The sequence below is a fragment of the Mobula birostris genome, chromosome 32, assembly GCF_030028105.1.
Source record: "Mobula birostris isolate sMobBir1 chromosome 32, sMobBir1.hap1, whole genome shotgun sequence".
NCBI lineage: Eukaryota > Metazoa > Chordata > Chondrichthyes > Myliobatiformes > Myliobatidae > Mobula > Mobula birostris.
The window spans coordinates 9,704,798-9,726,523 of NC_092401.1; the positions used below are offsets into that span (position 1 = coordinate 9,704,798).

Below are 21,726 nucleotides of genomic sequence, written 5' to 3' on the forward strand. Positions count from 1 at the left end.
TTTTCATGAATTTTGTCTTGATGTGTATTTTCACTTTTAGGAATTTTATTTCTTAAGCTTTTTTGGGCAAACCAAGACCAACTGGCTTTCACATTTGGGCCTGGTGATCAAGGCTCTAAATGCTGTCCGTCCTTAGTGCTACAACCGCGAACACTGTCGTCCAAGTGGTGATAGTTTGTGTGTTCAGTGTTACCATTTCCTCACAGTCCCTTAAGAGCCCTTTGAATGATCTTTTAGTTGCAGCACAAAAATAAACTATCAGCCTGCAGTAAAGGTATTGTCTGACCAATTCATTTCTATGGAACACCATTTGTCAAGATTGATTTGAGTTGGTAATTCAGATTACTACTTTAAAAATGTTTCCCCCCTCCCCAACTTTGTAATTTGTGTAAGGAAAAATCTTAGGAAGGTGACTAGTTCATGGGCTGTGAATGTAAACAGCAGGAGATTCGTTAGCACCAGCAGAACCTTATCAGAAGTAGAGCAGATCTCCACATTTTGGCTGGTTATAATACAGATTTTATTGGTGGAGAATAAAGTAATTTAGTCATACAGTTAGATGGTAACCCTTCAATATTTTTAAGTTCAGTTGTAACCTGATGGTTTCTATCTGTTCCAATTAGTAGAGAAACAAATAGAAGTTGGGCACATGAATCATGGATTAATCTGAATTTAATCCTAGTTCAGTAATAATTTCCATAATAGCATTTAAACTACACCTTTCACCTTTTCCAATAAATCCCTCCACATTTGCATCCTTGCTCTGAATATTCAACAGGCCAACAGCCTTTAGAGTTCTGTGCTTCTCCAGTTAAGAACTCCAGAAATCTCTCCACCGACCATTCTGCCTCCCTGACTACACAAGGATCACGACTGCAGCTCTTGCTCAGGGTTGTTGTTTACTCTCCTGAAAGTGATGACTGACCCTGTCCGATACAGTTCCCATTCTCTGCTGTTTATTTTTTACATTTGGAAATTCAGAGACTCATGAGACTGCAGGTGCTGGAAACCTGGCGCAACACCCAAAAAGCAGGAGGAACGCAGCAGGTTAGGGAGTATTTACAGAGGGAAATGAACTACTACTGGAGCCACCCTTGTCACATATGACAAATAAAATGCTTTTTATTTTTGTAAAAAACTGAATTTATTGCTTAAAAATATTACATAGATTCTGATGAGACATGAGCAAATGCATCACCACGTATGCTCGGATACCTCTCAGGCAGCCCGTAACTTCCTCAGCAAGCTGGGTTTCCTGCTTTCACAGCTTCTAGTCCAATCTAACATTGACAGCACTGAGTGCCTCTACAGCCCAGCGTGGGTATTTATCTGCACTTCCATACATCCTCTTCATGAACTGCTGAATAAAGGCTGGGAATCTCTTTTGTTGAATGCTGTCACGGATTGAGCTCATCAGGTTCAACTGGAAAACAATAAGCAACTGTCTTAAAAATGAGCACCTTCTGTACCAGAAAGAGTGCAGTAATAACCATATAACAATTACAGCACAGAAACAGGCCACCTTGGCCCTTCTAGTCTGTGCCGAACTCTTACTCTCACCTAGTCCCACCGACCTGCACTCAGCCCATAACCCTCCATTCCTTTCCTGTCCATATAGCTGTCCAACTTAACTTTAAACGACAACATCGAACCTGCCTCAACCACTTCTGCTGGAAGCTCGTTCCACACAGCTACCACTCTGAGTAAAGAAGTTACCCCTAAACTTTTGCCCTTTAACTCTCAACTCATGCCCTCTTATTTGAATCTCCCCCACTCTCATTGGAAAAAGCCTATCCATGTCAACTCTATCTATCCCTCGTAATTTTAAATACCTCTATCAAGTTCCCCCTCAACCTTCTACATTCCAAAGAATAAAGACCCAACTTGTTCAACCTTTCTCTGTAACTTAGGTGATGAAACCCAGGTAACATTCTAGTAAATCTTCTCTGTACACACTCAATTTTGTTGATATCTTTCCTATAATTCGGTGACCAAAACTGTACACAATACTCCAAATTTGGCCTCACCAATGCCTTGTACAATTTCAATATTACATCCCAACTCCGATACTCAATGCTCTGATTTATAAAGGCAAGGGTAATGATCCCAGCAGATTAGGATGGCCATTGGATCCAGGCCTGACCTGAAACCCAGGGTAGCTTTGTTTTTCAAAACATGAGAAACAGGAAGAAGCCATCTCCTCCTTCGAGCTGGATCCACCATTCATCAAGATCACAATTCTTGTCTTAAATCTGAATGAACTCAAGAAATTATGATTCACACCCAATTAGAAAATTTAATCTGTTCTGAACTGTCTACTCTCTCCCACCCCCCAAGATCTTGCCCTCAGACAAAGTATCTTCCCTGTATCCAGCCTATTAGGCCCTGTTTGATTCCTAAGTTTCAATGAGTAGTCACAGCTTTTGAGAATACAGATTCCACTAAGTAAAAGCCTGACCTGCTTTAAGGAATGGAGAAGCAGTAAAGTAGCTGATCCGTATCCTGAGTGTCTGCAGATATAACATTCTGGTGAACCTTTCATTGTAATCCAGCCTGTGGATTCAACCATTTGATTAAAGCAAGACTAATCTAGTTGTAACGGCAATGCAGAAAGCAGTAGCCTCAACCAGAAGTACTGTAGAGAAGCCACAGTAAATTTATGACACTTGTCTGTAGGTTAAAAATGAGCTACCCCATCCAATTCCAGCTTCTAAGCCCAGGTCTACAGCACTGCAGACTACAGCCTTCAACAAATTTATTAAAGATCTATTTTAAATCTAATGTGAAACTCTGCATCTATCATCTTTTCATAAGCAGCAAGTCTAAACCTCTCCCTTCCTCCAAATATGCCAAGAGTCCAATAACCGACACCAATGGTGCTTACTAATGCGTCCAGCACCCTACACCCAGAGTGTAACCAGGCTATGTGGCAGAGAGCAATTTCCTTTGCATGTAAGGGAGAAAACGCTACCAAAATCAAAGTTGGTTTTTCCCCCCTGTCTCTGGCCAGATACGGGTGGTTTGGACACAGAATAAAACTCCTCTTTACCATCACCAAATATCCCCTGCATAAGTTCGAGTAAAGCTCACCCACCTGGTAGGCGACATTGTGGATTGTGATGTGGTGGAGGGCAGCTGTATCACTCTTGAATAAGGCGTGGAGATATGCTCGTGTATACCTGTCAGCACAAAAGAGCAACTCTGACGAATTAAATCAACTTCTGGGGTAAAGTGAACTGCAGGGGTTTTTGTGCCTACCTCTCCCTTAATACACAGCCTGTACCTGATGTACACTTCCACAGGTACAGACCAGCATGTAATAGTCCACATGATCCATGCAGAACACCACCGGTAAGCCTGGTGTTATCCTTCATCCACAAAGACCCCCAACAGTTTGTAGTGACCACCCATTTCTCAATTTGACATGCTGGTCCACGGCCACCTCTATTGCCATGATGAGGCTACACTGAGGTTGGAGAAGCAACACTTCATTTTCCATCTGGTTGTCTTCAACATTGAACACTGAATTCCCTAATTTCTTCTCCCTCCCCCTTCTTCCTTTTTCCATTCCCCTTTCTGCATCCCCTCTTGTCTCGCACCTCCTCCTCCACTTTCTCTCATGATCCACTCTCCTCTCCTATCAAACTCAATCAGCCTTTTTTTTCTATCTATCACCTCCCAGCCTCTCACTATACCCACTCCCCCCCAACTACTACTCACCTGGTTTTACCCATTACCTGCCAGCCTGTACTCCTTCCCCTCTCCCACTTTCCCTATCTAATCCTGACAAAAGGTCTCTACCAGAAACATCAACTGTTTCTTTCTCTCCATTGACTGGCTTGACCTAAGTTCCTCCAGCATTTTGAATGTTTTGCTTTGGATTTCCAGCTCCTGCAGAATCTTGTGTTTATAATTTACAGGAGCTGCCACCCATCAGGCAATTGGTAACAGTAACAGCAACTTCCTCGGACCTAGATGCCCATCTACAACATTTCTCCAGCTGAGATGTGTAGTCAGCAGAAGGCAGTAACTGTGTCAGAGAATTATCTTTCTGTGGAGTTCAATACTGCAACTGAGAGCACAAAGACACAGCTTTGTAATGGTGACCACCAACATATCACACGTACACAATGAAATGGCCAACATTCTTACCTCTTGCATGTAGGACAGGTGCAGTCCTCATCAATAGGCTTAAAATCCTTGGCATATTGTCTGTTTTTCAGCTGCAGAGATCCCCAGGGGACAAGTGCTGATCCAAACCGCTGAGAGATCAGAGAGAGATTAGGCTGCACAGCTGAAGTGCTAAGGTGTTGCTCAAACCCTCCCCCGTCTCCAGTTTAGCCCTGCATTCGGAGTTCTTGATCCTGACTGCAAGGGCTGCGAAGGTTTTAATTTATTAATTGCAGTTCAGCAAGTAGACTACTGGCCTGACCCTTTAAATCCCATGCCTGGACAGGTCCCACTCCCACTTGACCTGCTCTCAGGACAGTAGGTAGGCACAGGTACAAACACCCCACTTTGCCTCCCAAAGAAAACCTTACACCAAGGAAATCCTTACCGCTGTTCGTGTGGGGAACACACAATCAAACATATCACAGCCGAGAGCCACACAAACCACGAGGTCCGTTGCGTACCTGGTCAGAGAGAGCGTAGAGAGGTTGGTGGCGGAAGCAGTAAAAGAGACCAGAGACCTCAAATCCACAATGCACAAGTGATTTAAATCCATTCACCTTTCAGACTGTGCACAGTGTTGTCTCTGAATTGTAGATAAACGATTTCATTTCCTTTATCCATGAATGCCTCCCTAGCCCTGGTCCCCAATGGTCCTGGTCAGACATGTGCATCCTCTTGGGCACTGATCCAATTTAGCTCTTTTAGTCCCAGGCATTTATCAGCAAAGATTCACATTTAAAAATTCCCAACTTTCATGCAATGAATTTCCAATAGTTGACCCTCCCTATCAAAACCAACTACTTTTCCAGATGGGAATTGCATCTATGTGGACATGCAAAGGCTGGGCAGCAGCAGTCGGTCACACAGACAGGTGGAAGGGAGTGGGTAATGCAAGGATTCATACCAAAAGGGAGACAGTCATGTACATGGGTTTTCTCATACCCCACTCCCATCAAGTATCGCGGCTTCTCCTGTGGCAGGTAGTCTGTGCTAAGCAACACCATTCTCCAGAAATGGTCCTTCTCCTCGCCACCACTCAGTCCTCCGATAGCAAAACCAGGGATATCACGTTTGATCATCTCTGAAACGATGCAACAAATACGAATGGTGGACTGACACCAGCAATAAGCAGATGGGCACATCTAATAGACAGCCACTACCTCACAGCTCCAGAGAGTTGGGTTCGATCCTGACATCAGGTGTTCTCTGTGCGGAGTTCGCATGTTCTCCTTGTGAGGCAACCTGGATTTCCACCAGGCACTCTGATTTTTCCCACAGCTCAAAAATGTGCAGATTTCAGTTAATTCACTGTTGTAAGTTGCCCTCAGTATGAAGTGAGTGGTCAGAACCTGCGGGTAGTTGACGGGAATACCAGGAGAATAGAAAACAGGGAACGTTAGCAGGAGGGGACGTTTGCTCTCTGAGTTGGGACAGACTCCATGAGCCAAAATGGTCTCTTTCCAGTCAGGAAGAGACCATGACTGGGAAGGACGGAGGCAGAAAGCAGCTGCAGGGTCCAGGGACGGGTGAAACTCAGATTAAAATTTGATATTGCAAAGGGAAGACAGACCATCCAGTTGGGCAGTCAGTCATGTCCTAAGCATACGTAGATTGGAGCCAGTGCTCCATCACCCTGTACATACTTCATGGCCTCTCATTAGGTTTGTGATGCACAGTTAAAGTCCTGTTACAGACACCACTGCTCTTTTCCTGCGGAGATGGGAGGGAGGTACAGTGGCCTGGAGGGTGAGGTTCATGGCAGAAGCTCATGAAGGGAAGGCTAAGAAGTTTCTTAGAAGACATGGAATGGATGTAACTGCTACATATCTCATAGGCCACCCAGTCACTTTGTGTACAAACAGATCAGAACTGAGGAGGAGGTACTCACACCTGAAGATTCACACTTAACATTTTAGCAACAGCTTCTTTCCCTCTGAATGGTTCATGAGCACTACCTTATTTCATCTTTTGCACTTTATATATATTCCATTTTATTTATGTTTGTTTGGGAACAGTGATCAGGTGACAGTATAAGAGGTTTGGGATAAGAGAACCCAGAATGGAGCATGTGTTTGGTGGGGGAGTTCAGGAAGCAGCTTGGCAGGAAGGAGATTTACATCAGAGAGCTCAGGAAAGCAGAGTTTGCTGGAAGTTTGGAGTACGGGGACAGCAAGGGAAAACTCAAAACTGAGGAAGAAAGGCACCATGGACGTGGATTGATGACAACAGGTCAGCTGCTTATCAAAGATGTGCAATGTGCAAGGCGGTTTGAATCTGACACAGGCTGAGAAAAGCAAATCAGAACACAATGGGGCAACAGTCGTACAAAAATGCATCTCCACTTCAACATTGAAGAACAGTAGAAATATTGAGAACTCACAACCTCACCTTCCAGACATTTCTTGCGGAGTTCAGCATCCAGGCCACCTTGAATTATTGCAAACAGGTTCTGCTGCTTAGGATTCTTGTTTGCTGCAATGCAGCGATCCAACCAGCGTATAGACCTAGGAAGCAAAGACACAGTTCTCGTCATTCATTTCCGGTTTGAGAGCGCACATGCACTGAGCAAGAGGGTAACAGTACAGTACGATCTATCATTCAATAAAGGGAAGCCAGAGATGGAAACATACAGAATCTGTCAAACACCTCAGGATGTGAAGGTAGTGTCAATGTACTGCAGGATTGTCTATATGCACTTGTACCCAAACAACTACCTGGCAACAGTGGACCAGCTCTCACTAACATAACCAGCAGGTCATAAAGGCATTCCAATTCACTTTTCACAAACGAGAAAATCTGCAATAGCTGGAAATCTGAGCAACACACACAAGTTGCTGGAGGATCTCAGCAGGCCAGGCAGCACCTACAAAAAAAAAGAGTACAGTCGACATTTCAGGCCGAAACCCTTCGGCAGGCCAATCTCTTTTCCACAGATGCTGCCTGGCCTGCTGAGTTCCTCCAGCATTTGTGTGTGTTGCTCTAATCTACTTTTGCTTACTATTTATTCACAAGTTATGTGCATTGCTGGTTAGTAGGACCAGCAGTATCACTCATCTTTTATGATTAGGAATACAGCTGGCACCACCAGGAATGCATATATCTTTTATCAAAATTATACTTTACCCATGCTATATACAGTATGCATCAGGACCACGGTCACTGTACCAGCAATTCAACACAATCCCTTATAATGCCTCACCCACATTTCCCCCTTAAAATATCTCATTCATAAAATTCAAAGTAAATTTATTAACAAGGTACATATATATATATATATATATACACACACACACACACACAACCTTAAGATTCATTATCTTGCAGGCATTCACAGTAAAACAAAGAAATACAATAGAATCAATGAAAAACTACACACAAAGACCAACAAACAACCCATGTGCAAAAGTCGTCAAACTGCGTAAATCAGAAATAGTTAAATGCAGAGAGCATGAGTCATTGAAAGTGAATCTATAGATTGTGGAATTGGTTCAGTGCTGATGTGAGTGAAGTTATCCACGCCGATTCAAAAGCCTGATGGTTGAAAGGTATTAACTCTTCTTGAACCTGGTGGTGTGGGACCGAAGGCTCCTGCACTTTCTTCCTGATAGTAGCAGTGAGAAGAGAGTATGGCCTGGATGACGGGGGTCTTTCTTGTGGTCGCACTCCTTGGACGTGTTCAGTGCTGGGGTTGGCTTTGCATGTGATGGACTGACCACCTTCTGTAGACTTTTCAAAGGTTTGAGATACCCCAGAAGGGGTAGGATCCCTGACTGTGTTTCAAACCCTTCCCCACTGCGTCCCTCAGCATGCTCTCTGCAACATGGTGGCACGGGAGCGTCGTTGTTACCGTGCCAGCGACCCAGGTTCAATTCCCATCGCTGCCTGTAAGGGGTTAGAGCGCTCTCCCTGTGACCGTGTGGGTTTCCTCCCACAGTCCAAAGGATTACCAGTTAGTAGGTTAACTGGTGAATGTAAATTGTGCTGTGATTAGGCTAGGTTTAAATCAGGGGTTTGCTGGGCGGCACGTCCTGAAGGATGATTGGACCTATTCCACACTAAATCTCAATAAATAAAGGCAATACTGCGGAAGACCAAGTTTCAGGCAGGCCAGCCAAAGTCCATCTTTCACCAGGATGATGATCTTCCAGCAACAGGAGATGTTTCTGGGAGCAGCCCACAGAGCAGAGTCCTGGGTTACACGGCTGCTCGAGGGGAACCTCCCTTGGAGCTCTCCGGCAGTCGGAGGAGGTGCAGCTCTCCAGAAAGCTGTATGGGGCAGCACAGAGACTCTGGATCTGCGGTAAGGATTTTAAAGTGGTGATGGCGGAGAGAGCTCTCTTCCTGCCGGCCAAAAGAGCAGATATTGTGAGCTCTGGTGATGGGTAGTGCCAGGAAGCTATCCACAGGATTCACCACATCCTTCTGCCACAGCTCCTCCCGAATGTTCCATACTGACCACTACCTGACAGACTTGTGTGGAGAGTGTTTCTCTGCAGCAGCTATTCTACAAATAACAGACGGCCTGGCAAGCTCCAACTGATTGTAACACTGCCTGGGTCCAGAGGAGGTTCAGGAAAATAATCCTGGGAGGACCCTGGGAAGAAAAGATTACCATATGAGGAGCATTTGATAGTTCTGGTCTTCTATTCACCAGAGTTTAGAAGAATGAATTGGGGGTGGGGTTGGAGAGTGTCTCGTTGAAGCCGATCAAATGTAAAAAATGTGGAAAGGCCTAGAGTGAGTGGACGTCAGGTGTTACAAATAGAGGGGGAGTCCAGGACTGGAGGACACAGCCTCAGAATACAAAGATGAGGAAGAATTTCTTTAGCCTAAGGGTGGCAAATCTGTGGAATTCATTGCCACAGACAGGTGTGGAGGCCAAGTCATTTGGTATATTTAAAAAAGAGTTTTGATAGGTTCTTGATTACGGGGAAGAAGGTTAAGGTTACAGGTTACGGAAGGAAGACAGGAGAATGGGGTTGAGAGGGATAATAAATCAGCCATGGTCAAATAGAGATTTGATGGGCAAATGGCTCAGATCTCCTCCTATGTCTTATAGTCTTACTGCCCCTTTGTATGGTGGAAAATCACTTGCTGGGCGACTTCCAGAGGGCAGTGAAAGGTTACCCTCAGGAGAACAGCTTCAGATTCAGAAGCAGAAATGCCGGAAGAACTCAGCCCGTCCAGCAGCATCCGTGAGAAGAGAACCGGGGAGGGGTCGCTGATCCGGAATGTTTCCTGCTTTCTCCTCCGACAGGTGCTGCTTGGCTGACTGAGTCCTTTCAGCGTCAGTGTTTCTGAATCAGATTTCATGTCTACTGTTGCGTTTGTTTTCCATCACCTCCCATTGAAGCCAGAAACCTTAGTGATTTTCGAAATACAACTGCTGTTCTTTCGTTGCTGTGCTTAAATTCTGGGAGATTCCTGCACAGCGACAGTGTGAGGACATTTCGCAAAGCCGTGGTTCACCAGTACAAGTAGGGATGAGCAGCTCATTACAAGCTGAGACTGAAAGCACATTCGAAAACAGAGACAGCAGTGCTGCTCCCAGGAGGAGCCAGCTCACTCTGAGATGTCTTCCCACTGACCTGAACATGGCTTCTTCCACTCTGGGACCAGTCACGGTACTGCTCACGACATCGTCCAACTGCATCATGATGTCTGAACCTAACTTATCAGCGAGAGGTTGAGGAAAGAGAGGGGGACAACATGTGGGAAGAGAGCAAAATGGAAAGAATGACATTAAAGAGGTGGAACTCAAACCCTACCCATCACACCCTTACTCTTCCTCACACCTAAGCTCACCAAACCCTCCCATGGAGTGACGTCTTCCTTTCCCTACTGATCCTGTTCAACCTCACACCTACCGCAACGTGACCTCAGCAAAGGTTACAGCCGAGGCTGACTAACGAGATCTGGGGAAAGTCAGAACTGGGTCTCTTGACAGTCCTATTACAGGATCTCCTCAGGGTTAACTTGCAGGTTGAACTGGTAGTAAGAAAGACAGATGAAATGTTAGTATTCAGTTCGAGAGGACTACAAGTACTTGGGGGGTGCACCTGGATGACAGATTTGAGTGGAGCACCAACATTGAGGCTGTGTACAAGAAGGGCCAGAGTTACCTCTACTTCCTGAGGGGACTGAGGTCCTTTGGAGTATGTAGGTCTCTCCTTCACTGTTCTACCAGTCTGTTGTCACCAGTACAATTATCTATGTGGTGGTGTGCTGGGGCAATGGCATCAACACGAGTGATGCCAACAGGCTCAATAAACTGATTAGAAAGGCTGGCTCTGTTATAGGAGTCAAACTGGACACACTGGAGGCTGTGGTGGAACAAAGGACCCCACAGAAAATCCTGGCAATTCTGGACAATGTTTCTCACCCTCTGCATGCCACCTTGGCTGAACAGACCAGCACTTTTGGTAATAGATTAAGACAACTGTGCTGCATGAGGTCATTCTTACCCTTGGCCACTAGGCTATACAATGAGTCAACCTAAAGCTGGGGAAGTGATGATTCCCCCCCCCCCCCTCCTGTTAGACTGACTGTGGTAACTTATTTTTTATTATTTCTACTAATATTTGTATCTGTGCCCATGTAATGCTACCATACTGTGATACTGTAATTTTCTTTGGGATCAATCTATCTATCTAAAAGCAAAGATGTATTGCTGGGGCATTATAAGGCATCGGTCAGACAATGTTTGGAATACTGTGAGCAGATTTGGGCCCCATATCGAAGGAAGGATGTGCTGGCATTGGAGAGGGTCCACAGGAGGTTCATGAGAATTATCCTAGGAATGAAAAGGTTAATGTATGAGTGTTTGATGGCACTGGGCTTGTATCACTGGAGTTTAAAAGAATGAAGGGGAATCTCATTGAAACTTAGTGAATAACAGTGGACAGGAGTGGATGTTTCCTAAAGTGGCAGAGTCCTGGACCAGAGAGCACAGCCTCAGAACAGAAGGACTTCCCTTTAGAACAGAGATGAGGAATAATTTCTTTAGCCAGAGGGTGGTGAATCTGTGGAATTCATTGCCATATGTGGCTGTGGAGGCCAAATCGTTGAGTACATTTAAAGTAGAGGTTAATAGGTTCTTGATCAGTAAAGGTACCAAAGGTTACAGGGAGGAGGCTGGAGAATGGGTCTGAGAGAGAAAATAAATCAGCCATGACCAGATGGCAGAGCAGACTCGATGGGCCAAATGGCCTAATTCTGCTCCAATGTATTATGATCGCTCCCAATGGCTGAAAATGCCTGAACTTCTGTGTGGATTCCATCCACCTGTAGGCATCAGGACACTTTCGTGCAACACACATCAAAGTTGCTGGTGAACGCAGCAGGCCAGGCAGCATCTCTAGGAAGAGGTGCAATCAACGTTTCAGGCCGAGACCCTTCGTCAGGACTAACTGAAGGAAGAGTGAGTAAGGGATTTGAAAGTTGGAGGGGGAGGGGGAGATCCAAAATGCCAGAAGACGGGGTGGGGGGGGGGGATGGAGCCAAGAGCTGGACAGGTGATAGGCAAAAGGGATACGAGAGGATCATGGGACAGGAGGTCCGGGAAGAAAGACGAGGGGGGGACCCAGAGGATGGGTAAGGGGTATATTCAGAGGGACAGAGGGAGAAAAAGGAGAGAGAGAGAGTGAGAGAGAGAGTGAGAGAGTGAGAGAGTGAGAGAGTGAGAGAGTGAGAGAGTGAGAGAGTGAGAGAGTGAGAGAGTGAGAGAGTGAGAGAGTGAGAGAGTGAGAGAGTGAGAGAGTGAGAGAGTGAGAGAGTGAGAGAGTGAGAGAGTGAGAGAGTGAGTGAGTGAGTGAGTGAGTGAGTGAGTGAGTGAGAGTGAGAGTGAGAGTGAGAGTGAGAGTGAGAGAGTGAGAGAGTGAGAGAGTGAGAGAGTGAGAGAGTGAGAGAGAGAATGAATGTGTGTATAAAAATAAGTAACAGATGGGGTAGGAGGGGGAGGTGGGGCATTAGCGGAAGTTAGAGAAGTCAATGTTCATGCCATCAGGTTGGAGGCTACCCAGATGGAATATAAGGTGTTGTTCCTCCAACCTGAGTGTGGCTTCATCTTTACAGTAGAGGAGGCCGTGGATAGACATGTCAGAATGGGAATGGGATGTGGAATTAAAATGTGTGGCCACTGGAAGATCCTGCTTTCTCTGGCGGACGGAGCGTAGGTGTTCAGCAAAGCGGTCTCCCAGTCTGCGTCGGGTCTCGCCAATATATAAAAGGCCACATTGGGAGCACCGGACGCAGTATATCACCCCAGCCGACTCACAGGTGAAGTGTTGCCTCACCTGGAAGGACTGTTTGGGGCCCTGAATGGTGGTAAGGGAGGAAGTGTAAGGGCATGTGTAGCACTTGTTCCGCTGACAGGGATAAGTGCCAGGAGGGAGATCAGTGGGGAGGGATGGGGGGGGGGGGACGAATGGACAAGGGAGTCGCGGAGGGAGCGATCCCTGCGGAATGCAGAGAGAGGCAGGGAGGGAAAGATGAGCTTAGTGGTGGGATCCCGTTGGAGGTGGCGGAAGTTACGGAGAATAATATGTTGGACCCGGAGGCTGGTGGGGTGGTAGGTGAGGACCAGGGTTCCTGGGTGGTCATTTCAAGGGGGAAACCAGGAGCAAAACCAACAAGAATACACACTTTGCTTGAACCTCACTAACTCTGAAAGTGGGATGGACCGTGGAGCATTTCTTCAAGTTCAACGACCTGCAGGAATTCCTCTCCACTGCACATTTGCCTCCTGATGACGTGGAAATTGTCATCCTAGCCACAGGTGTATCTGAGGCACTCTCAGCTAATTACCTAGTGCATTCTGAATTTCAATCGACTTCTCTGGTGACAGTAGAATCTCCTTCCCATCATAAGGAGAACAAAAGCGCACCCCTTCTTCCGTGACTTCTGCCAGCTCCACCAAAGACACCATTTGGAATCCACCGCTGTCCTGCAAGGAGTAAGGGAGGTAAATCAGAGACTCACAGCCAGCCACCACTGTGATTTTATAAATATGTGGTTATTTCAGAAACATTTACTTTTATTATAAAAGGCAATGGAACATCCAAGGAGAGTGGTCAGAATAAAAGGGATTGATAATTACAACACCCTGACTTACCTTGTGAAAAAAATGTACTATGGAATAACAATTGAAACCACATCACATTCTGGAGTAGGCATCTTGAGGGGGTGACGTAACCTCATTTAAGCAACCATGTCAAGGAACAACATAAGCTAACTTTATTCTTTATTATACGTCCTTTACTTACCTCAAGGGGCTACGATAATACAAGCGTATCAGGGTCACACTTTATGCGCTTAAAGGAGTGGAGGATGGGAAGAGGTTTATTTGGGAACAGTTGGGAGGTGAAGGAACGGCTAAAAATAAAGGAGGAATTCAGGGCTGATGAAGAGGTGGGAACTGAAAAGGTTAAAGAAGCTGAGAATGTTTTAGGGCAAGGGGTTCACAATCTTTTGTGCCATGAACCGTACCATGTTTGAGGGCAAGAAGGCTTCAAAGTGGTAAGGAGGAATTAGCCATGGTGGAACGGACTTGATGGGCCAAATGGGAGGACATTGAATGTCCCTATGTCTTATGGTGAAAGGTGCTCCAAGGGTAATCTTTACTCTGAGGGTGGTGTGTGTGTGTGGAATGAGTTGCTAGCGGAAGTAAAGGCATCCGTTAGTCTTGTGAGACCATGGATCTGCGCCTGGAAAGTCTTCACTCTCCAGGGCGCAGGCCTGGGCAAGGTTGTATGGAAGACCGGCCATTGTCCATGCTGCAAGTCTCCCCTCTCCACGACACCGATGTTGTCCAAGGGAAGGGCATTAGGACCCATACAGCTTGGCACCAGTGTCGTCGCAGAGTAATGTGTGATTAAGTGCCTTGCTCAAGGACACAACACATTACCTCCGCTGGGGCTCGATCTCACGACCTTCAGATCGCTAGTCGAACGCCTTAACCACTTGGCCATTTGCCCTAGTGGAAGTGGAGGATGCTGATTCCATTGTAACATTTAAGAGACATTTGGATTGGAGGGCTATTGAGGCATAGAAACCAGGCCAGCACAGACAAGATGGGCAGAAGGGCCAGTTTCTGCACTGTAATGCTCTATGACTCTCTAGGATAAACGATGAGGATGCAATTGATAATGACAGCTTTTTGTAGTCATTATTTGTTCTTTCAATCAAGGGGCTTGCTCAGCTATTTCAAAAAAATTGATAGGTCAGGAATCAGAGCTGTAAAGACGAACTGCAGATTTCCTGCTCTGGAGTGGATCAGTTGGGCTCTATAATGACCCATGGAGAATCCTGCAGTTTCACAGTAAGCATTACTGAGGTCAAAACAGAAAAAGTTCAAGTTTCATTGTCATTCAACCATACATGAATACAGCCAAACAAAACAGTGTAACTCCGAAGATGCAAAACACACAGTACCAACAGTCATTCACAGCACAAAGCACATATAGTATAAAATATAGTCACACAAAAAGTCCGAGTCCATGAACGTTGCAGCAGTCTGCAGTCGAACACAATTAAAAAGCTAAAAACATTAGCCACTGTGGAGGAACATTTTAGTTGATGGCCTTCAGAAATGAGTCTTCTTTTTTATTCCTGTTTTATTTAATTAATTGAATGTAATTTTTTTCTGCTGTTGTACTGGAATTCAAAGTGCTTTCTAATCAACGGGCCGGAGTTGGGCTTCTGAACAAAATCAATGCCGCAAACCTCACTGGAACTGGGTAGAACATAGGAGAATTTCAATTCTAGTCTATTTCAACGGGGGAATTCAGTGCTGTGAAATCTGAAACATTATTCACCATGAAAGACATTTCCAAAAAGGGATGAAAAGTAATGTGCATTGATAAAAGAGAAACTGAGCTGCCTGACAGTAAAATGAAGTTTGCGAAGATTCGGCCTATCACCATAAAACTTTGACAAACTTCTGTAAACATGTGGTGGAGAGTATATTGATTGTTTGCATTACAGCCTGTTATGAAAACACCAATGCCATGGAACAGAAAAATGTATAAAAAGTATGGATTTAGCCCAGTCCCTCACGGGTGAAGCCCTCCCCACTACTGAGCACATCTACATGGAGCACTGTCATAGGAAAGCAGCAAGGACCCCCACCACCCAGGCCATGCTCTCTTCTCACTGCTACCATCAGGAAGGAGGTACTGGTGCCTCAGGACTCACACCACCAGGTTCAGGAACAGTTATCACCTCTCAACCATCTGGTTCTTGAACCAAAAGGGATAACTTCATTGAACTGTTCCTACAACCAACAGACTCCCTTTCAAGGCCTCTTCATCTCACTTCTCAATATTGATTGCTTATTTATTATTTCTTATTTTTCTTTTGTATTCGTAGTTTGTTGTTTTTTGCACATTGTTAGTTTGTCCGTCCTGTGGGGGGCAGTGTTTCATTGATTCTACTGAGTTTCTTCAACTTACTGGGAATGCCTGCAAGAAAATGAATCTCACAGTTCAATACGTGACATATATGTGCTTCGATAATAAATTTACTTTCAACTTTGAAATCACTACAATATCTGGTGGCAAGGAATAAATCAGATATCTGGATATATTTAAAGATCAGTATTAAGTAGCAATCGTGATACTCAGCCTTTTCTCCTTGGAGTGACGGAGGATGAGGGGTGACCTGGTAGAGGTGTGTAAGATGATGAGAGGCGTTGATCGTGTGGATAGTCAGAGGCTTTTTTCCCAGGGCTGAAATGGTTAACACGAGAGGGCACAATTTTAATGTGCTTGGAAGTAGGTATAGCGGACGTGTCAGGGGTAAGTTTTTTTATGCAGAGTGGTGAGTGCGTGGAATGGGTTGCCAGCAACGGTGTTGGAGGTTAGATACAATAGGGTCTTTTAAGAGACTCCTGGACAGGTACATGGAGCTTAGAAAAATAGAGGTCTATGGGTAACCCTAGGTAATTTCTAAAGTAAGTACGTGTTTGGCACAGCATTGTGGGCCGAAGGGCCTGTATTGTGCTGTAAGTTTTCTATGTTTCTATGATGCTTGATAAAATTTTGATGTGACCATAATTTGAGTCCAGTGCACGGTTTGATCATCAGAAGACAGAAGTATTTTGCATATATTGAAGCAAAATGGAACATAGATTATTGAGGGGATAGTGGATCAGATGACAAAGGGTGATCATGTAAACTTAGCAGGTTCAGCAGGGAGTTGAACCCATCATGAAGATCAGATTGTTGCGTTTAGTATGTCATGAGGACCGTGCAAACTAGTGACCAGCTGAATACCTGCTGTGTGGGCAATGATGGGAGTGTGTGGAATGCTTTCAACCTGTCTCTGAAGCTCTCCACCACTGCACTTCTCGAACTTTGTTACTGAACCCACAAGGGACACACAGAGACTGATTTGTCAATGCCATGCCCCATCTGCCAAGTGATTAGCAGGACAATAGGACAATCAAATGAGGGGTAGCCTGCGTATCACAGTCCCTAACAAGAAGTAATGACAGCAAGATAGACTACATTTTTAAATCGTCCTTTAAAGCAGATATTCTTTCCTGCTGTTAAACAAATGCTCACCGTCAGCAATGCTCTCTTCCAGTTCATGAATCCATGCAGCCCATTTGCTTTTGCGATCAAATCCGGGCCCTGGAAGTATAGAGAGTGAGCTTTCATCCCAGGCATGTCCTCACTCCACAACAACCTAGTCCCCAGAACCGGGAATTGGAGAATCTGTCTGACATTGAGTCATGTTGCCAGGTTTAATGTCTGTTTCCCCAATTCTCTTTCTACCAGAGGCCTACATTCCCCCTTGACCACATGTACTCGGGACTCCATCCCTCTCTGTAAACCCCACAGCCTGATCCATGGTCTCTCCGCTTCTTTCCTTATATCAGCCTCCTCTCCTGGCCTTTGCCCAGAGCTATCCTACACTACTGTCATCCATTCTGACTTGCCCCAGCTCCTGCCTAACCTCACCAGAACCACCCCTTCCACCACCAGTTCTGCAGGTGGCACAAAGCTTGAACGCATATTGAATTGCGAGGGAGATGGTAAGAGACTTAAAGGATAAACAGAGCAATGGACAAAAGACAAAGAGAGTTGAAATGTCAGACGAAGTGTTGCACTTTGGTAGGGATATTGAAGATAGGCAATATAAACCAGAAGACACAAGCCTGCAAGTACAAAGAGATGGAATTTGCATTCTGTTTGTTGAAAGCGATTCAAAAGGGGCCTAAGCTTTATAAATGGAGTGACACGCTACGAGAGGAAGGAAGTCACAATGAAACAATACTGTGATGCCCTGGGTGCCCCCCTTAGGAGTAATGTAGTTATTTTAGTGCAGGAGAGAATTCCTAAAATGACATGAGGTATAATTATCTGTGGTTAAACTGGAGAAGGAGAGGTAGTTTTCCTTGAAACACAATCGGTTATGAAGGGATTTATCCGATAGAAGTATCTAGTAAAAGTTAGTAAAAACTGCCAAGAGGATCGCAGGGGTCTCCCTCCTCTATTTGTGATATTTACCAGGAGCACTGTATACAGAGCGCCCAAGTATTGTTGAGGATCCCTACCACCCATTCCACAATCCCTTTGACCCACTACCATCAGGAAGGAGGTACAGGAGCATCAGGACTGGGTAACAGCTTCTTCCCTCAGGCTGTGAGACTAATGAATACCCTGCCACTACTGAGGTCTTGTCACCAGGTCAGCGAGCTGTTTACCTGTGCTGTACATTTTGAATTATATTTTATTAACTTATTTAAGGTAATATTTTGTTTTATATGCTGTGTGTATGAGACACGTGTTTTGTGGATACACCATGGCCCCGAGGAATTTGAACTTGAATTTGAAATTAAAAGCAGAGCAATAAATAGTAACAAGGAAATATTGAAAGAAAGCAATTGGGAAAAGGACAAGAAAGTGACAGGAAGGTTATCTGTTTTATGAAGTGGACTTCAAAGTGAAAAACTATCTAAATAGAATGAATTTGCCCAACAGAGACCACCCCTCTGGCTTGTCATTTGTCTTCCACATCTGTGGCTCCTTCCACCAGCTGCTGAGGGTCTAATAACCCCAGCCACCCTCACGGCTCTTCCCCATACTCAGCTCCCTTCACCAGATCTCCGCCACCCCCAGCTTCCCTCCCGCTCTCTTTGGCCTCCTTTCATTTCCCCAGAACTCCCCTCCTCTGGATCTCCTACCCACCCTGTCATTCCCTCCAGCGGACTACTGTACCCCTCTCCCTCCAGCTCTCTGTCCCTCACTCACACCTCGGTTCCCTACCCCCGGCTCCTACCCTTCGGGCCTCCCCCACACTCCGTACCGGCCGCATGCCCAGGTGGTAGGTGTTGCCCAGACAGATCTGACACCCGAGCGCCTCCAGCTGCGGCACCGCGATCCCCTTCAGCGTGCCCTGGGTGCCGACCGGCATGAAGACCGGGGTGTCCACCAGCTGGTGCGGGAGCTGAAGGCGGCAGAAGCGGGCCCGGGTCACCGGGCACTCCACGCGGCCGAGGACGCGGAGGGGCGCCGCCATGACCGGGCCGGAAGCGGAAACTGCCGCTGCCGGGACAACGGGAGCCCGCGATAAACTTCCTCCCACCGGGGAGACTCAACTCGGCCCCGCAGCGGGTCGCGGCCCTCCCCCGGGCTCCATTCTCCAGCCTCCCGAGGACTTCCCGGGCCTTTGCCAGTACCCCCTCCCCTGCCTCCCTCACCCACACCCCGGCCGCTCACCTCGCCCCCCTCCTCAATCCTCTCACCCTCTCTTCCTCTCTTCCTCCAATTCTGCCATCCATTCCCCTCCACCCCCATCTCCGTCTCGGAATAGACGGCGCAGGAGGTGACATCCAGTCTGAGTAATTCCCCCACCTGAAATTCTGTCTGTCTGTATCTTCTTTTACGGCGGTTGGCATCCAGCTTAATGGTGCATTACCGCCACACACCTGAAATTCTGCTCACACCCGTGTAATTTATTGAAGGCAATTAACCTGCCAGTCAGCACATCTTTGGCGTGTAGGTGGAAACTAGGGCACCTAGGGAAAGGTCACACTGTCACAAAAAGAATCTGCAGAACATACATTAGTGCTCATGGTCAACCACCCTCCCCCCGGCTTCCTGCAAACCCATTAAACCCACCTACCCTGTCACCCTCTTCCCAACACACCATTTCTTATCCCCTTCCTCCCTCTCCCCGTGCCCCGTTACAATCACACTCATAGACCCTTTATTTCCTCCCGTGCACTCACCAACTAAACTAACAACATGCCTCCTCACACACTCACCTCCTCTTCCCCCTCCTTTTTTTGCTATCTCTGTGCCTCACTCTCTATCACAAATTCCTCCTCCCGTGTTCCCTTCCCTCCACCCTCAAAAACATCCGCAAATTCAGGGATTTGAGTGAATAAGGAAAGTGTGGGTCGGTTGTCATCAGTCTGTGCCATATTGTTTGATGTAGATGATTATGGTCTTTGACCATGATTATCCTAGGCAAGTTTTTCTACAGAAGTGGTTTACCATGCCTTCTTCTTGGCAGTGTAACCCCAGCCGTTATGAATAAACTTCAGACATAGCCTGCCTGCTGACAGTGGTTGCATAACCAGGATATGATATGCATCAGCTGCTCATATGCCCATCCACCATCTGCTCCCATGGCTTCATATGACTCATCAGTGGGGGAAGGGTGGCTAAGTAGGTGCTACACCTTGCTCAAGGTGACCTGCAGGCTCGCAGAAGGAAGAAGCACCTTTGGTAAGGGCACATCTCCACCGCACCACCCAGGGGGTTGGTAGTTGAGATAAATGTGGTCTGGTCTGTGCTCAGAATGGGAGGAGGTGCTAAGTTAGAAGGTACTATATTATTGATCCCAAGTGGGAAATTATTTCATTAAAGCAGCAACATTTAAAAACACAGCAATAATAATAATACGTATAAAATTAACTACTCATAAAGCACAGAGTAATAATATACATGATAATAATTTACCAATGTGCAATACTGTGCAATAATAATGTCTATTGTACTATGACGTGTGTTCTGTCGCACAGAGATAATTATTCTATATGCTTATTGCATTTTGTAACGATCCCTTTGACAGCGGAGCTGAATGAGCCTATTTGAAAGGGTTCTCCACTGTTTATGCAGTAGGTCATAGAGAGGATGTGCCTGATTGTCCATAATGGATAACTGTTTAGTGTTCTCTCCACCACTAACTCAGAAGAGTCCGGGTTGTAGCCAAGGACAGATCCAGCCTTTTTGATGGAGTTTATTTAGTCTTTTTGCATCATCAGCACCGATGCGGCTCCCCCAACATAAAGCCGCAAAGAAGACTGCACTCACTACAACTGACTGGTAAAATATCTCCAACATCTGCACACAGTGAAGGATCTCACCTTCCTTAGAAAATAGAATCTGCTCATCCCCTTCTTGTAAACAGCCTTCGTGTTGGTTTTCCAGTCAAGTATTTGTACTCCTGCACCACCGTAACTTTTTCCTCCCAGAATATATACAGGACTCGTCACAGTCCTCTTCCTCCTAAAATCAATCACCATCCCCCTGGTTTTAACCACACTCAGGAGCAGGTGATTCCACCTGCACCACTCCACAAACTTGTCCACCAGTCCTCTGTACTCCGACTCCTGCCCATCTCTGATATACCCAACTACTGCAGAATCATCAGAGAACTTCTGCAAGTGACTAGACTCAGATTTGTACTGAAAGTCTGAGGTGTACCGGGTGAACAGAAACAGAGACAGGAGAGTCCCTTGTGATCCTCCAGTGCCTCTCACCACTACCTCAGACAGAGAATCAGCCAGCCGTACAAACTGGCGTCTATCTGACAGGTAGTCAGAAATCCAGGAGATAGTGGATTTGTCCACCCACATCCATGAGAATGCAGCTTCTCACCGGATTGCATTGAAGGCACCAGAGAAATCAAAAACTGTGATTCTCACAATGCCACCAGCATCATCAAGTGGGAGTGAGATCTCTGCAACAGGTAGATGATGGCATCATCCATAAGGTTGAGGGTCCAATGAAGACCACACCTGCAGCCCAAGGTAAGTCAGGACCAGCCTATCCAGCACCTTCATCATATGATATGTGAAGGCAATCGGTCCTTAGCCATACAGTTCAGATGGAGTCGCCTTCTCGGGCACAGGAACCGAGCAGGAAGTCTCCCATAGATAGGGAGGAGAAGGAAAAATGTAGGACAAAGAAAGAAATGGGGATAACTGGGTGAAGAAAGTACAGTCACACGGGCCATCACAAGACGACCGTTTTATTTTTAAAAAAGTACGATTGGGGATAATATATTAAAATAATTATTTTATGATGAGACTTTTGTTGAAGTGCCTGCATTATTTCGTTCAGAATTCACAGTCTGAACAGTTGAAAAGCTCGTTTCCGTTTTTTTGCAACCTATATTGCTGCTGTTGAAGGTAGGGCTTCAACCTTGTTTGACACTTGATTAGCCAATGAAGCGTCGTACAGGGTGACGTCCGGGAGAACGACCGGCGAATCAGGTCACCGCCTGCAGGCATCAGGTTCGGTTGACGTGCGACTGAAA

General features: G+C 46.0%; 1 protein-coding gene across 1 annotated transcript; it reads right to left on the minus strand.

The window, feature by feature from the left end:
- Positions 1 to 1,125: 1,125 nt before the first annotated feature.
- Positions 1,126 to 18,712, minus strand: qtrt1 (queuine tRNA-ribosyltransferase 1). Its single transcript, XM_072248278.1, has 10 exons — positions 18,484 to 18,712; positions 16,737 to 16,805; positions 12,979 to 13,117; positions 9,762 to 9,840; positions 6,562 to 6,677; positions 5,116 to 5,254; positions 4,559 to 4,634; positions 4,153 to 4,262; positions 3,095 to 3,179; positions 1,126 to 1,423 (listed from the first exon to the last, which is right to left on the minus strand). Exons 1-10 carry the CDS (start codon positions 18,694 to 18,696, stop codon positions 1,271 to 1,273), a joined length of 1,179 nt encoding a protein of 392 aa, XP_072104379.1. The 5' UTR covers positions 18,697 to 18,712; the 3' UTR covers positions 1,126 to 1,270.
- Positions 18,713 to 21,726: the final 3,014 nt, after the last annotated feature.

Coding starts and splice junctions, on each gene's coding strand:
- qtrt1 (XM_072248278.1), bottom strand. CDS start 18,696: ATGGCGGCGCCCCTCCGCGTCCTCGGCCGCGTGGAGTGCCCGGTGACC. Junction 4,263..4,558: donor TGTTCCCCACACGAACAGCG/GTAAGGATTTCC, acceptor CTGATCTCTCAG/CGGTTTGGATCAGCACTTGT. Junction 3,180..4,152: donor ACCTGTCCTACATGCAAGAG/GTAAGAATGTTG, acceptor TTGTGCTGACAG/GTATACACGAGCATATCTCC.